General features: G+C 41.0%; 1 protein-coding gene across 1 annotated transcript in view; it reads left to right on the top strand.

Moving 5' to 3' along the window:
- The first annotated feature begins 581 nt into the window (after window positions 1-581).
- Window positions 582-18,213, top strand: part of LOC134791779 (vacuolar protein sorting-associated protein 18 homolog) — a 39,762-nt gene continuing 22,130 nt past the window's right edge. The window contains exons 1-4 of the mRNA XM_063762935.1: window positions 582-984; window positions 1,411-1,742; window positions 3,123-3,298; window positions 4,552-4,690. Of these exons, the coding sequence (XP_063619005.1) occupies window positions 729-984; window positions 1,411-1,742; window positions 3,123-3,298; window positions 4,552-4,690 (903 nt within the window). The 5' untranslated portion in view covers window positions 582-728. The remainder of the gene's footprint in view (window positions 985-1,410; window positions 1,743-3,122; window positions 3,299-4,551; window positions 4,691-18,213) is intronic.

Here is an 18,213-nt window from a genome sequence, read left to right as displayed (position 1 = left end):
GCGCATCAAGAAAGGCAACACTTGATTTGAAGTCCACCTTGTCAACAGTATGGTTGTCCTTTTTTGACAAACGGCATTTTTAAAAGAGCGAGGAGAGAGAAATGATACTAGTTGCTGCGACGTGAAAGAGAACAGAAAACGTTGGGCCCTTGTGGTTGTCCTTATTTGACAAACGGCATTTTTAAAAGAGTGAGGAGAGAGAAATGATACTAGTTGCTGCGCCGTGAAAGAGAACAGAAAACGTTGGGCCCTTGCCTACCTTGATCCTACCTTCTATAGCCCCCTCCAGACTATTCGCGTGAATCGCGGGCGAAGCCGCGAACGCGAGTGTGGAGTCGATTTCGCTGTCTGCGAAAATCGACTCCACACTTGCGTTCGCGGCTTCGCCCGCGATTTACGCGCATAGTCTGAAGTGGTCTGAAGGGGGCTTATGAAAAACATTGTGAAAACGCCTCTGGACTGAAACGTTTTTTTATTCAATAACTTCGGACACGCTTGTGGACAGCGGAACAGTTGAGCGAGAATAAAGAATACCTTAAAACTGTCATCTAATTCCAAATAAATAGAGGTGTTTCTTTTGTGGTGCAAAATATTTCAATTATTTCTAAAACAATAGTGGTAATTTGTCGTTGAAATTTTGTTTCCGTACGTTAACATAGTAGTCTAAATATCATACAAATAATTTGTATTAATATTAAGAAGGGGGCGACAAGAGCCTCGAAGACAAAATGACTTCGATAATTGATCAAATGGAGCAGCACTCCCAGGTTTCGACGAGGTTCCCTGGGCCGGAGCCCATGACGTCCTCGGGCTTCATCAACATGCAGCTAGAGGACAACACGCCCATGTTCTCGAAGCAGAAGATGAAGTTCAACCCCACTGACTCCATCACCCACGTAGCGGTGGCGAGCGACTATTTGGTGCTGGCCATGGCCAACGGGAAACTGTTTCGTATGGATTTGAAAAGGCCTGATCAAAATGAGGGTATGTCTTCAAACTGTTAGTGCCAGTAGTAATAAAAATATGGAGCTTGCTCAATTTTTTTCTTTCTAGAATATGTGGATGGAGATCTTGTACTGCTGCCATATTTATTACATTGTTAAATTTTAATAGATATAGAACATAAAAGCTTAATTATTCAGTTAGATTAAAATACACAAAATGGTGCTATACAGTGAATATTGAGAATTGAGATTAAAATAATTATGGTGATTACTGATTAGTTATGTTGAATGGTATAGCAGCCCAAATAATACAATTATTGTAGCTCCTTTTCTACTTCTGTATGTTAGCAGTGATTATAATGCATTATTAATAAAAATGAAACAAATGCGACCACAAAAAAGTAATTCAAGAATTTATTTGAGGCTCGCTCAAGGGCTCTTTTATAACATTACGTCACTTTTTCAGAACTCCAATATTCAAAGTTTGTCCAGCCTAACACACGGCTGACAGGAATATTCCTCGACCCCCTAGGCTACCACCTGCTCCTAGCCTTCGCCGCCAGAAACAAAGATGGTAACCCCGAACTTGTCTACTTACACCGAAGGAGCTCCAAACTCAAATCTGTCACCAAATCTAGAAACTATGAAGTGACGGAAGTTTGCTGGAATAATGAGAATACTTCAGAGGTTACGACGGGTCCTATCTTGCTTGGGACATCACAGGGACACATTTTGGAGACTGAGTTAGAAGCCGATAGTGATAAAATGTTTACGGCTAACCAACAATATTGGCGACAGGTAATTTTTAAATTTTCTCTTTAACTTGTGTACTTTTGTTATTTTTTTTTTAGTTTGAATCTTTAGCCTTGACTTATTTCACTTTCACTTTGCCAAATATATCAATGTGTGCAATTAAGAGTACTCAGACTTAAAGAATTGACCAATCTCTTCTTCTTTCTCGCGTTATCCTGGCATTGTGCCACAGCTCATGGGAGCCTGGGCAGGAGTGCGAAACTCCTGACTTCGGTCAAACTCGGCTCCGCTCGGCTCAGCATTGCTCCGAGCAATTATTAGGCTTGGCACGACTTGACTTCCTTTTGTGTGCATGACCACAGATAAGATAATCACTTCATTTTTGACAACCCTAAATAGCCGAAAGGGATAGTGCCATATATTAGAAAGGGACAGCATGATTCGACCCTGAACCGCTGTCAAACTTCGGTTTTGTAGGAAGTTTCCATTCTGTATGGTAGTACTATTAATTATTCTGTGGCCTGGGGTCCGCTTGACAACTAATCCCATGATTTGCCACAGGCTTTAGCTTTTACGGAAGCGACTGCCATCTGACCTTCCAACCCAGAGGGGAAACTAGGCCTTATTGGGATTAGTCTGGTTTCCTCACGATGTTTTGACCAATCTGTGATTATTAAAACTTTTTCTCTACCACTTACTGATTTCAACATCATCATTATCCATCTTCAAAACTCTATATTTGTCATTGGTGTATTCTAATGTGTAATTATTTCCTCGCAAGCTGCCTAATTACCTCCCGCTGTACGGAGGGAAGGAAATAGATGGTTTGGTAACTAGCATGTCATTCTATTAACACAGAATAGATAATAGTGTTGTAGTAACATTCAGAATTCTGATGGTGATTATAGGGATTATCTTATTACGATATTACGAACTAAAAATATTACGAACATAGGTCTAAAACGCACTTTAAATATTTGTACGTATATATGTCGGCGGCTGATCGCAAGATCAGGCAGATCGTAATGTTCCTGTGTAATGTTTTGACGATAGTCACATTAAACCAGTATATAGGTAGGATAGGTTCGTTAGGTTGCTGCCCAAGATCTGCTCAGATGCCCAAAGGGCAAACTGCCCAGAAATAGGAGCCCCGCGTAGGGGAGCTCCGTCGACTTAGGGAATGAGTCAAAGATTTTCACGTTTCACGATATGCCTAGGAATTTCACGATATGCCTTATCTTACGATCGGCCGCCGACATATATACGAATAAATACTTGTCATCATGTTTGTACAGTCAATTGCATGAGCCATTTCTGTCAAAAATAAAAACCATTTAACATTATATTAGTATGTTTACTCTACTCTTAAATGATGACTCAGATTGTAGCCAAAAAATTATTGAAACTACCCATTTACCGTTGCAGATATTCGACATAGTGGACAAGGACTCCAACCCCCCCATCACCGGCATTCAGTTCCACCGCGTGAACAACACGAGCAAGTTCTTCGTGTTTGTCACGACCCCGACCAAGCTGTACCAGTTCATAGGATACGCTGTCACTACGGACGGGAAGCTGTCGCTACAGTCCATATTCCACAAGTAAAATATACTTTATCACTAGGTAATTAAGGTTTAGTTTAGTTCTTCGTGAGTTTGTGTTTGTTTATCACAACCCCAACCAAACTGTCCAGTTCATAGGATACGTCAGTACGGACGGCAAGCTGTCGCTACAGTCTATATTCCACAAGTAACATATACCTTATTTCTAAGTTATAAGGTTTAATTTAGTTCTTCGTGTTTGTTTATCACGACCCCGACGGCGACCAAGCTGTACTAGTTCATAGGATATGCTGTCACTACGGACGGGAAGCTGTCGCTAAAGTCCATATTCCACAAGTAAAATATACTTTATCACTAGGTAATTAAGGTTTAGTTTAGTTCTTCGTGAGTTTGTGTTTGTTTATCACAACCCCGACCAAACTGTCCAGTTCATAGGATACGTCAGTACGGACGGCAAGCTGTCGCTACAGTCTATATTCCACAAGTAACATATACCTTATTTCTAAGTTATAAGGTTTAATTTAGTTCTTCGTGTTTGTTTATCACGACCCCGACGGCGACCAAGCTGTACTAGTTCATAGGATATGCTGTCACTACGGACGGGAAGCTGTCGCTACAGTCTATATTCCACAAGTAAAATATACTTTATCACTAGGTAATTAAGGTTTAGTTTAGTTCTTCGTGAGTTTGTGTTTGTTTATCACAACCCCGACCAAACTGTCCAGTTCATAGGATACGTCAGTACGGACGGCAAGTTGTCGCTACAGTCTATATTCCACAAGTAACATATACCTTATTTCTAAGTTATAAGGTTTAATTTAGTTCTTCGTGTTTGTTTATCACGACCCCGACGGCGACCAAGCTGTACTAGTTCATAGGATATGCTGTCACTACGGACGGGAAGCTGTCGCTACAGTCCATATTCCACAAGTAAAATATACTTTATCACTAGGTTATTAAGGTTTAGTTTAGTTCTTCATGTTTATCACGACCGCGACCAAGCTGTACCAGTTCATAGGATACGCTGTCACTACGGACGGGACGGCAAGCTGTCGCTACAGTCTATATTCCACTAGTAAAATATACTTCATTACTAGGATATAAAGTTTATTTTGGGCAATGAAACTCAGCAGCCATAACGATAGACCAGAAAACACCAAAAGTATTTTAAAATATTTTCAAACTTTATATCACTGTCAAAAACACAGGTGTAGTAAATTTTAGTTCTATCAAATAAGGCCCAGCACATAACAAGATGTTCATTTTACATACAGCGTATCCTTCCTTATCAGGTACTTGACGATCCCTGAAACCGGTATCCAGGAAATCCCGTCAAGTCTTAAATACTCCAAGCTGCAGTTCTACTTCGACCACAACAACGTGCCAAAGACCTTCGCCTGGCTCACGGGCCCTGGGATATTCTACGGACAGGTAAATAACCATCAACCCTAAATAGTCCGGTGGCCGGCTGCATGAAACAAACCTCATCAAAAAATAGAATATACCTACCCTGTAGAGGTACCTGACATTTAGTAGCTTCCAACGCACTTGGTCGGCCTAGGCTTAACCTGGCAGATTTTGTACAAATGGCAAAAACGTTGGACAAAACTTCATCAAAAAAAACCTCATCGAAAAATAGAATGAAACTTGTATGGTAGGATACCTGACCTTGAGGACAGTAAAAAAAAATTGGTCGGCCTCACCTTAGCCTGGCAGTTTTTGCAGTCCGACCAGATTTATTGGGTCACGTGAGAGCTACAATTTACCTCATCGAAAAATAGAATGAAACAAACGGATTATAATAGCTAAAATAAGCCTGTTGACGTATGTCTTGGTCGGCCTCACCTTAACCTGGCAGTTTTTGCAGTCCGACCAAATTTATAAAAAAATCATCAAAATTTTTTTATCGAAAAATCGTATGAAACTGGTATGGTACGATGGCTGCCTTTGAGGACAGTAAAAAAAAAGTTGTCGGCCAAGTCCTGTGTTGGCAGGTTCCTGTGTCCGACCAATTTTGTGGTACCACGTGAGAGCTACAATTTTACCTCATCGAAAAATAGAATGAAACAAACGGATTATAATAGCTAAAATAAGCCTGTTGACGTATGTCTTGGTCGGCCTCACCTTAACCTGGCAGTTTTTGCAGTCCGACCAAATTTATAAAAAAATCATCAAAATTTTTTTATCGAAAAATCGTATGAAACTGGTATGGTACGATGGCTGCCTTTGAGGACAGTAAAAAAAAAGTTGTCGGCCAAGTCCTGTGTTGGCAGGTTCCTGTGTCCGACCAATTTTGTGGTACCACGTGAGAGCTACAATTTTACCTCATCGAAAAATAGAATGAAACAAACGGATTATAATAGCTAAAATAAGCCTGTTGACGTATGTCTTGGTCGGCCTCACCTTAACCTGGCAGTTTTTGCAGTCCGACCAAATTTATAAAAAAAACATCAAAACATTTTTATCGAAAAATCGTATGAAACTTGTATGGTACGATAGCTGCCTTTGAGGACAGTAAAAAAAAAGTGGTTGGCCAAATCCTGTGTTGGCAGGTTCCTGTGTCCGACCAATTTTGTGGTACCACGTGTTGGGTTATTACCGGGTCGATGATGAAAACTAATACTTGTACCAATATTTTAACTTTATTCATTTGTTATAAACATAATAACAACCAATTTACAATCAAATATTCAAGACGTCTTCACTCTAACTTGTCCGTACTCGAACTGGTCACTTGTCACTGGTATACCCCCTTTTTATTACAATTCAACATGGCGGGAACCAGTGACAAGTATGAGTCAATTGATACTCTTTTATAAATTATTCATAAACAAAAGTAAGAATGATCAAAATATAAGCTATTAATAAATAATGATCCTTACAGCTCGGTCATCCTGTTTGAGGCGAGACCCTTCGCCAAACCTTAATATAAAATAGTTAAAAATAATGATAAAAATAAAGACAAATTTATGAAAATAATGAATCAAAATGTATACATTAAAACAAACCAAGATTCACTGATCCAATATTACTATGTGAATGATATTTATGCACATAATATGCATATTAAATAATAATAAGTAACAAGAGAAAATAAAATTACAAACACGTAATACTCATGTGCACTCATGATTGCACGATATATACTATTAATAAGATTATAATTATAATGTGTATTATTGTTAATTATTAGGCATTACTAAAATGATAATTAATGATAATTAGGAAATAGGTGGCCGGTACCAGAACATAATATTATTAATCGTTCAAACTATGGTTTTCGAAGAATTTTCACAAGTCTGTTATCAAGGTTATAGAAACTATATGTCATCATAGAAACGAATAAATTGAATTAGTTCGGCCTGCAGAAATATAACAAAATATTAAACAATAGAAAATTCATACGATAAGCGTAATAGACGGTACACTATGTTTCATTATGTAATAGTAAGATTACGCAGTCTAGCATTATTAAGTTTTCTTTAACACTTGTTAAATTTCAATAATTATGATCAAGAAATATAATATAATATACGTACACAACACCATTCACTTTCGCACGTAAATATTCAAACCGCTATACATGGATCACTTCCCCAACAGAAGATAGTTGCGTCACCGCGGGTTGCGCCGTCTGCCTAACCGACGCCGGACGTTCTCATTAACTGCAATGGTGCCACGGACCACGCAAGCTCTGCCCACTGCGATAGTGCCGTCGACACATCTGAAGCTGTCCTCGATGATGATGCCGCCAATCACGCTGATGCTGCGCAACACGGGGCACCGGATCTCGTGCCGCTACTAGCCGCAGCTTCGCGTGCCATGATGCCAGCATTCGAAGACTCTGCGGTGTAGTCAACGATCGTACTTCTGCGTAGAAGCACCTTAGTTCTGCTAAGGAACAGGAATGTCATCACCCTGGCCATCTCACCTAGGCACTCCTGGGTCGGAAGTGATTCCACACCCCGACCCTCTCACCTGGGCACTCCTGGGTGGTAATGGAATACCAAACCCTGGCCCTTTCACCTGGACGCTCCTGGGTCGTTCTGAAACTTTCAAGACTTTCTTTAGATATATGAAATTAAAACTTCCTTTTTTAAATTATTATTGAATACTCGTGGTTTTATTTCATTGATTTATTTAATCATTAATCTTTATAGTTATATCGATTTAAGCATGTTATGAATTTATTGTTTCACGTTTCAATTATTTTAGTACATAAACGACATGGCTACCAAATTGTACCTAATTTGTATTAATTATTATAATATTTGTAAATAAAATAGTCCACAATTCACTATATCATGTATTGCGCAATAAGGTTTAATAATGAAAATAGGGCATAAGTGTCACATCTCTATAAAGAATGCATGGTTCTGATTTTATATCTTCGGGCCCAGCCCGTAGTTGACATGAATGCAATCATAAAAGTGACATATTATGTATTTTTTGTTTGGGCTACTGATTATCTGATGATATAATATGTTGATTTAAATTAACACAAACTTTTGATATTACTTCGAACGTTACCTGTTGCCAACGATTTTTTTTATTAAGATATCTTCGTGTAGAGGTAGTTCTATTAACCTGCTATTATCAACAGTCAAAGTTTTATATTTTAATATGAATGCGACCGACTAATCCTCATTCGAACCGCTTACACGCCTTAGGTCATAAATATAGCCATTAAAGATCCATCAAGTAGGTATAAGAACATAAACTAAGTAACCGTTAGGTTTTATAAATTTGAATGAACGAATGAATAATTTTATTACAGAACTTCGTAACTTCATTACAAGAACAAATTCCTCATCACATAAAATGGATTTAAACATCAGACATAAACTAGTTAATTAATTATTCCACATGAATGATGAACATCTACATTGCGATTTATTTTTAAAAGTATTTGGTCATTATAACAATACTCTTAGCGAATCTAGATCGAATAATATTATGGGACATGCGCTCACATCGACGGCCGGACGCAACTGAGGCGCGCGCAGGCGGTGCGCACGTATTTACGCAACGGTTGGAGCGAGATGGAAGACAGGGCGTGCTACTCTCGAAAGCGACATTCTCCGCGGTAGTCCTGAATTGCTGTATTTTCTACTACCCACTTCATGCAACCGGCGATTGTGAGCGGGATAGAAAATATGCCATCGCACTCTAATAGAGAGGCGCGATTTACGTCAAAGGGTAGATTAGATTCTGCAGTTCTAAGATACCTATCTTTCTGATTTTCGTAGGTTTAGGAATAGTATATAAGACGACGATACATTTCAATAAATGTTCATTATTTAATAGTGTCCGACCGAAACATGTTTTTTTGCCGAAACCGAAACCGAAACCGAATGTTCGGCTTTGGCTCTAGTTTCGGCCGAAACCGAAACCGAAACCGAACCTTTTGTAGACTTGTTAAAATCGTTGAAAAAATGTTATAAAACCGCCTTTACAGACATATTATGGGGCTGTCAACACCCAATGTCCTTGAAATTGATGTTACTTGAGCAGTTTTGTAAGAAATTTACTAGAGTTAGACCAAGATAATTCTGCAACGATTTTGATAACACACGCAGATCAAGTGTTATTTTAAACGTCAAAACTTCTATGAAATTATGACGTAAGTATAAATAACATTTGCACTAGTTGCACTGCGTATGCTATCAAAATAATTGCAGAATTTTCTTGGTCTAACTCTATTCATTCACCAGTCAAATCAACATGTAGATACAGGGTCAACCAAAAACGCGAGCGCAGCGAGCGCGAATTTTTTGTTGACAATATCGCAAGGCCGGGTACCGATCTTCACCTGGGCCTAAACGTCCGCAGTGCCCCAGTGAGGCGAACTTTCATGCGAAGTCAAAGCCGTGCTTCAGGCTTCAGGATAAGTAGTTGAGCACAGACTCCAACCAATGTCCATTGTATTAAAAGCGAGATATTTCCTTGAGCGCTGGTGGCCTAGCGGTAAGAGCGTGCGACTTTCAATCCGAAGGTCGCAAGGTACAAACCCCGGCTCGTACGAGTCAGTTTTTCGGAACTTATATACGAAAAATCATTTGATATTTACTATTTGCTTTTCGGTGAAGGAAAAACATAGTGAGGAAGCCGGACTAGTGCCGATAAGGCCTAGTTTACTCTCTGGGTTCAAAGGTCAGTCTGATGGCAGTCGCTTTCGTAAAAGCTAGTGCCTACGCCAATTCTTGGGATTAGTTATCAATTGGACCCCAGGCTCCCATGAGCCGTGGCAAAAATTCCGGGATTAGGCGAGGAAGATGATGAGTTTTCTTATTATTCCTTTGCCCTGGCCCAGTAACATGCGACAGTGTGCTATCTCATTTACTCCGATACAATTAGACAGTGTGCGCGTTATAGGTATTAACAGCCTCTTAAGACTGCGTCGACCGTCTAGTGGCGCCCTCATTAGTGGAATTGTGTTTTATAATAAACCAATTAATTTCTGTACCTATACATGAATCAGTATATGTAGGTACATATTAATATTGTTGTCCTACTTATTCCCCAATTTTTGGTCTTTGTCACATAGTTTAGTTTCATAGTACGAAGTACCATTTCGTAAGTTTCGGCTCGGCCGAAAGGTTCGGCCGTTTTTTGGCCGAAACCGAAACTACAGCCGAAACATGATTTTTTGGCCGAAACTGGCCGAAACCGAAACCGAAACCGAACCTTCGGTCGGACACTATTATTTAACTGACCATACCGCTGCTATCATTGCTCCTCCTGCCTGGACCCCCATATCTGGTGACCCGTCGACGCCTAGAAGATGTCTGACAACGAGGATGGAGCTCAAGACAAGCGAAAAATGGAAAAAGAAAACCTGCAAGAACCAAATACAGCATCGAATGCGCTACATCTGCAGCTGCCGTCATCAAGCTACGATCTCGCCGGAATCTCCATCCAGTCCAAGTTACTACCGTTTTGGCGCGAGCATCCACGTTTATGGTTTGCGCAGTTTGAAGCTATCGTTGAACCTCTGAAGACAAGTGATGACCAGAAATTTCGATATGCACTCGGCGTTATGCAAGCAGCTGATATTCAACAAGTTAGCGACATCATTCTTAAGCCGCCATCCACTGGCAAGTACAACGCGCTGAAAACTCGTCTCCTTTCTGTCTACGAAGAATCTGCGTCCAGGCAATTCCAGAAGCTTATCAGCGGTCTCGAGCTAGGGGAACAGAAGCCAACACAGCTTTTAAGACGAATGCGAGAGCTAGGCAAGAATATGGTACCAGACGACGGTTTGAAGGTCATGTGGATGAATCAACTCCCAGTACAAGTACGCACAGTTCTTTCTGTCAACAACGAGTCATCACTAGATATTCTCGCCGCCATGGCCGACAAGATGTTAGAGCACGCCGAGCCAGTCACCGTTGCTGCAGTCACACAAGCCACAGACTTTCAAGCCCCGCAAAGCAGCCAAAACACATTTTTTGAGAAGTTATCCCAGAAGCTCGACAGTTTAACACTCGAAATTGCAGCCCTTCGGTCCGGCGGCCGGCAACGCTATCGCCGTCCCTTTCGCTCTCGCAGCCGTTCCCGTTCGAGATCTATGGCGGCGCATGGAACTTCACGCAATCCAGGTGATCCTGGATGGCTCTGCAGATATCACTTCAGATTCGGAGACAAAGCACGAAGATGTGAATCGCCGTGTAGCAAGAAAACTAGCTCATCGGAAAACTAATGCCTACACCGACTCTGGCGGGCCTCGGTGTACCTTCAGTCAGCAACCGCCTATGTGTCATCGATCGCAACTCTCGAGAACGTTACCTCGTCGACACTGGCGCCGAAATATCTGTACTATCGTCGCATCACAAGAAAAACCAGTTATCAAGCACCTACAAGCTTTACGCCGCAAACGACACGCCGATAAAGACCTATGGAGAGAAAACGATCACTCTCAACTTGGGGCTACGGCGCGACTACCGTTGGACGTTTATCGTGGCTGCCATCAAGACCTCAATCCTCGGAGCTGATTTCCTTCGGCACTACAAGCTGCTACCTGACCTGGATCAAAAGAAGCTCATCGATAAAACCACTAAACTCCAAGTCAACGCGTTAACAGTTCGAAGTACTCAAGAAACCGTCTATTTGATCAGCAGCAATCAAGCTTACTACGAGATTCTCAAGCAGTATCCTAATGTACTACGACCAATGTCTTTGAAAACGCCGGCCAAGCACAACGTGCAACATTTCATCGAGACTACGGGCCCCCCACTCTTCGCCAGGGCACGCCCACTGCCGCCCGACAAATATGCAGCGGCGAAGGCCGAATTCGAACGCTTGATGGAAATGGGCATCTGTCAACCCTCAAACAGCCCCTGGGCAAGTCCACTGCACGTTGTCAAGAAGAAAGATGGTTCTCTACGTGTATGCGGCGACTATAGACGTCTGAACGCCGTAACGCAACCCGATCGCTATCCGTTACCTCGAATTCAAGATTTTACATACCAGTTGCACAATAAGAAGATTTTTTCTAAATTAGACCTGAAGATGGCGTATTTTTGGATACCCATGAACAAAGAAGACGCGCAGAAAACTTCAATAATCACACCGTTCGGGTTGTTCCAGTTTAACTCAATGACGTTCGGGCTCCGTAACTCAAGCCAAACATTCCAACGATTCATGCACGACGTTCTACGAGGCATAGATGGCTGTTTCTGCTACGTCGATGATCTTCTCCTGTCCTCTGAAAATGAAGAAGAACACAAAACACTGCTTCGACAAGTCCTGGAACGCCTAGATAAATACGGCGTAACTCTCAATGTCGATAAATGCGAGTTCGGACGAAGAAAAATCAACTTCCTTGGCTATGAAGTATCACCCGACGGCATCAGTCCCACTCAAGAACGGATCGAAGCAATAGCGAATTACCCAAAGCCGAAGACAGTCTGTGAGCTGAGAAGATTTCTAGGCATGTTAAATTTCTACCGTGACTGCCTACCACATCAAGCGGAACTTCAGTCTCAACTCAACAAGTATCTGCACAACTCCAAGAAAAATGACAAGACTCCTATCGAATGGAACACCGAGTCAGATGAAGCTTTCAAGAAATGCCGCCAAAGCATATTGGAAGCAACTACGCTATCATATCCAGTTCACGGCGCTCCTCTATGTATCATGAGTGATGCATCAGACCACAGCGTAGGAGGAGCAGTCCAACAGAAAGTTGATGATGTTTGGAAACCTCTGGCATTTTTCTCGAAGGCACTGAGTCCGACGCAACGCCGCTACAGTGTGTATGATCGCGAACTCCTAGCGATTTACATGGCTGTAAAGCACTTCAGACGACTTATAGAAGGCAATGACGTCATCGGCTACACGGACCACAGACCACTTACGCATGCACTTACGCGAGCACCGAGCAGCAGCGACACTCCGAGACGCGAGCGCCAACTGCACTTCATTAGCCAATTTTGTTCGAGCATCCAGTATATCCCAGGCGACAAAAACAACATCGCTGACGCCTTATCACGAATCGAAGAAATACAATGTCCTTCCGCCATCGATTTTGACAAGTTAGCCACCGACCAGCGCACCGATGAAGAACTAACAAAATTGAAAACTCAAGAAAATCTGAAGTTCACTGAAGTCACGTTACCAGCCATCAATCGACCAATCACGTGTGAGCTCTCAACTGGCACACCGCGACCGTACTTACCTATCGCTTATCGTTATGCGGCCTACAAAGCGCAACACGGTATAAGCCACTCAGGTGTACGCGCAACGAGGAGACTTATGGCATCTAAGTTCTTTTGGCCAGCAATGAACAGAGACGTCGCACTTTGGACTCGAGCATGCATTGGATGTCAACGAGCTAAAATACATCGTCACGTGATTCCACCTATCGGCGAGTTCCCGCCATCTCAACGTTTCGAGCATCTGCATATCGATATCGTGGGACCCCTAAGAATATCAAATGATTATCGATATTGCGTCACAATGATCGACCGCTGCACGAAGTGGCCCGAGGCAATACCAGTACGTGACATAACAGCTGAAGTTGTCGCTAAAGTCTTGTACGAGCACTGGATTACGAGATTTGGATGTCCGCTACGCATCACGTCAGATCAAGGTCGTACCTTTGAGTCAAACCTTTTCAACGCTCTCCTGAAGAAGCTTGGGACTACGAGAATACGTACCACTGCCTACCACCCTCAGGCGAATTCTCAAGTGGAGAGGCTACACCGCACCTTGAAAGCCGCTCTTATGGCAAGGGGCGAAAGTTCAAGATGGTCCGAAGAGCTGCCTACAGTTTTATTTGGATTACGAGCCGCATTACGCAGCGATAACAACCTAAGCCCTGCATTGATGACGTATGGATCTCCACTACGCATGCCAGCTGATTTCTTCGTACCTACAAAGTCGACGATTGAAGATGCAGAGTTTGTACGACGTTTGTCAGAGATAATGTCATCACTTGTTCCTGTAACCCGGACGCACGCCACGCAATGGAGACCTTTCGTGCATAAGGACCTTGCGTCGTGCACTCACGTATTCGTGCGTAATGACACCGTGCGACCCCCGCTCACACCACCATATGACGGTCCGTTCGAGGTTCTCAAACGCTACGACAAGTATTTCAAGATACAAATGCCACAACGAACTACTGTCGTCACTATTGAGCGTCTGAAGCCAGCCTACATCTACAATGAAGACGTCACAAGCGACAGCCAGCCTTCTGCATCTAGCCCAGACACTCAGACGTATGTGACGAGATCGGGCAGAGTCACGAAACGTATTCGCTTCGCTTGAGAGGGAGTGCTATGGGACATGCGCTCACATCGACGGCCGGACGCAACTGAGGCGCGCGCAGGCGGTGCGCACGTATTTACGCAACGGTTGGAGCGAGATGGAAGACAGGGCGTGCTACTCTCGAAAGCGACATTCTCCGCGGTAGTCCTGAATTGCTGTATTTTCTACTACCCACTTCATGCAACCGGCGATTGTGAGCGGGATAGAAAATATGCCATCGCACTCTAATAGAGAGGCGCGATTTACGTCAAAGGGTAGATTAGATTCTGCAGTTCTAAGATACCTATCTTTCTGATTTTCGTAGGTTTAGGAATAGTATATAAGACGACGATACATTTCAATAAATGTTCATTATTTAACTGACCATACCGCTGCTATCATTGCTCCTCCTGCCTGGACCCCCATAATATTCATGTTACAAAGTGACTAAGAAATACTATGTTTGTTTTTTTTTCAACAGGTTTTATCTGAACCAACAAGTTTATTATTGTAGTTGAGTTTGAATACCAAATATTTAATTTCCAGCTATAGTCGTGATTTTTTTTTTATTTTTCAGAAACTAAAGTCTAATAGGTATTACGGTGCATTTGTTATCCTAATTCCTTATTCGGACATATCTAAAGAATTAATGATAATACTAATTAAATCAGATTCGACAATTAATGCACGTAATTCTAATTATGTATGTATGCTTGGAGTATGTTTATTATTACAATTATTCTGGTTTAACGAAAATAAGACTTATTTATAATACTATTTTACTAGATCGAGATATTCGTACATAATTAATGTGAGACAAATTAAGAACCGTTTTCTGAAGCCTCATTAAATAAAAACTATATATTTAATTTTTGTAACTTTATAACTTGTATTGAAATTGACATTCAAATAAATGGGACTTTCTTATGAATTATCGATTATCGAACACGGTATTAGAATACATATAAAAATATGTAAATTCACATATGCATAATAATCATGTTTAATTGTCAAGTAATATTGAACAGTTTGACAGTATATTAAAAGCGAAGCACCTTATCAATTATTATTTGATATATAAAAGTTCATAATGATGTTGTACTATGGTGGTTTAAATAATGGAAGAAATGAGTTCCCGTGTAAATTTAAAAGCTTTACTTATGAATTAATGTTCGCAAGAAAATGGAATAGAACCTCCGCAGAGACTGGCAGCTTATAATTTTACCTATAAAAAAGTTAGCGTATGTCTTTTGTTTTTTTTGCTTGTCAAATTTTATACTCATTTTTCCACAATAGAAGATTAAACATCTTATTTTATAAACTGGAGTTTTTCACTACTATAAACCCGTTAGACCCGTAAACATGGTCCACACGAACCGGGTGTAAATAAAGGAACCAGAATTTATTGAAGGACCGAAGGGAAATACCTATAAATTACCAATTTGTCACTGAGGATGTTATGACTGCTGAGGCTGTGATGAAGAAATTCACCGGGACATCGGAATCCGCCAGTGTTGAGTGTGTTAGGATTTATGATTAGAACCAGCACTCGTTATTAAGGTAGTGTAAATAGGTAGGATTTATAGTGTACTCCAGGTTAGTGAATATTTTATTATAAAGTGTACCTATTTGGTAGTTATATGAGTCAGATTCATTTGTAATTTAGTTCGTTGTAATTATTTAAAATGTGATATTGTCAACGCAACTTCTGACCGTTAATTTGCCGTTATTCGTGTACTCCTAATCTGTTCACTTGAGACTATTGTCATTTATATTTAATTTCATGTGTATTGTGGACTAATTTTATCTGTATTATTTTTAAACAGGAATTATTTTACTAGGGATTATTTTTTATTAATTGCATTATAAATTGTTTACATTACAAGGTGTACGTACACCAGCTTCCCAAAAATGGTTGACGAAAAGGATTTAGTTCGCAAAAGAGGCAGTTATAAAGGTCAACTCACCTTATTTACTACATACCTAGGCAAAGTGAAGGAGTCGTCATTAACTCAAACTGAAGCTAGTCAATTGCAGTTGCGTATAGGTAAGATTGAGGCATTGTATGCACTTTATGATGATGTACAGACACAGTTAGAGTGCAACAGTGAAAGTTTAGATGGACATATGACAGAGCGAGATGAGTTCCAAAATAGCTACTTCTCTGTACTCTCGCGGGCCCAGGATATGCTCAACAATTTTAATAAAAAACGTGACGAGTTTGAGTCATGTAGTAATCGTGGGTCGCGAAGTGGTGCGAATCGTAAACTGGTTAAGCTGCCAACTATTCAGTTACCGAAATTTCAGGGTTCATACGAGAATTGGCTAGGCTTCAGAGATACTTTCACAAGTCTGATCCATTCTAACGATGATATCGATAACATTAATAAATTCCATTATTTAAGAGCATCGTTGGAAGGATCTGCGGCGTTGATTATTAATTCTATTGAGTTTTCTGGTAGCAATTATGAGGTGGCGTGGACACTCTTGTGTGAGCGGTACGATAACAAGAGTTTGTTATTACAAAACCATGTATCTGCTTTATTTAACATCGAGCCGATCATCAAGGAGTCGTCAGTGCATTTAAAACGTATTATTGACCACGTAAACAAAAATCTGAGATGCTTAGAATCCCTAGGTGAGCCTGTCAAACATTGGGACACGCTCCTTATTCACATTATTAGCAACAAATTAGACGCTACGACATTTCGTGAGTGGGAGGAACATAAAGGAAGCTTTGATAAGACTGTGCCTATTTCATTTGATAATTTTATCACTTTTATGCGTAATCGTGCAGACTTGATTGAAACCTTAGAGTTATCGAGCGCATCAGGAGCCGGTCAATCTAGTCAGCCGGCTAAAATCGCATCTAAACATAGGGTTTTGCTTTCTATTCAACCCACTGAACACTGTGTCACTTCTCAGTCTCAGTTATGTCCGAAATGTAATGGTGAGCATAGCTTAAATAACTGCTCTCAGTTTCTCGCGTTAAGCAATATCGAGCGGCTTAACTTGCTGCCGAATTATAAAGTTTGTTTTAATTGCTTCCGACGAGATCACTATGCAAACCATTGCAAGGAGGCAGGTTGTGGAATATGCAAGCGCAAGCATAATTCACTCGTTCATGTCACAGAGCATACGCAAACAACGGAATCAAGTTCGTGCGAGCGGCCTGCGTCGCCGGCATCAACGGCGTCGGCGCCGGCTGCCGCCTCCGTTCTTGCATTATCGGCTCGCATGCGAGTCACAACTCCACATTCGAATGCATCTGAACCAGACGTCGGACTACTAACAACTGCATTGATTAAAGTATATGGGCATGACAATCGCGAGATCATAGCCAGAGCAGTTTTAGATAATGGTAGTGCGTCTTGTTTTGTGACTGAGAAGATGTGTCGGCAGTTAAATTTACATACTAATCGTGTAAATAAATCGGTTACAGGCATAAACAAATTAAAGTCTCACGTAGGTAAAATGTGCCAGGTGCCAATTAAATCGTTGGATGACACCTACTCGACTTATTTAAATTGTTCTGTTTTGCCATCAATATCTGACGAAATGCCTTATCAAAAGATGGAGATATCACGAATGAATATTCCGTCTAGCATCCGTTTAGCTGACCCTAACTTTTATAAGCCATCCGAGGTTGATATCTTGATTGGGGCTGACCATTTTTGGAACTTGTTAGGGTCGCATAAAATTGAATTAAGCGATGGACAGACGATACTATTTGAGACTAAATTAGGGTATATAGTTGCAGGCCCAACAAACAGCGGTCAAGTATCGGCTCCTTCGCGAATTAATTGTTATTTTACGAATGTCACCTCTTGCGCTAGTAATAGATTGCTTGACGATGAGACTCGAACCCAACTCACGCGGTTCCAGCAGCCTGCCAAGGCCTGTACCAAACAATCTCATCATTCCTCGAACAGGAAATTAGTTAGAAAGCATTTCACTACTAGGATTTTCACTAGGCAAGAAGACTAAATATTCTCTTAAATGTAAATTTAAAGTTAAAGAAAAACCCTAGTGTTCTGAGATTTTACTTATTACAATAGCAACTAATTAGCACAGCTATTATTACTTACGTTTTTAAATATGTAAACTCATTAGTGTACCTACTTTGGCTCTTAGTAGACTAAGACTTAAAAAAGTGCTATATAGGCATTTTTCGTATGTTTTCGTACTATGTATATAGGTAC

This window comes from Cydia splendana, chromosome 6, assembly GCF_910591565.1.
Source record: "Cydia splendana chromosome 6, ilCydSple1.2, whole genome shotgun sequence".
NCBI lineage: Eukaryota > Metazoa > Arthropoda > Insecta > Lepidoptera > Tortricidae > Cydia > Cydia splendana.
The sequence above is the reverse complement of the archived record's forward strand: the minus strand, read 5'-3'. Positions and strand labels throughout refer to the sequence as shown.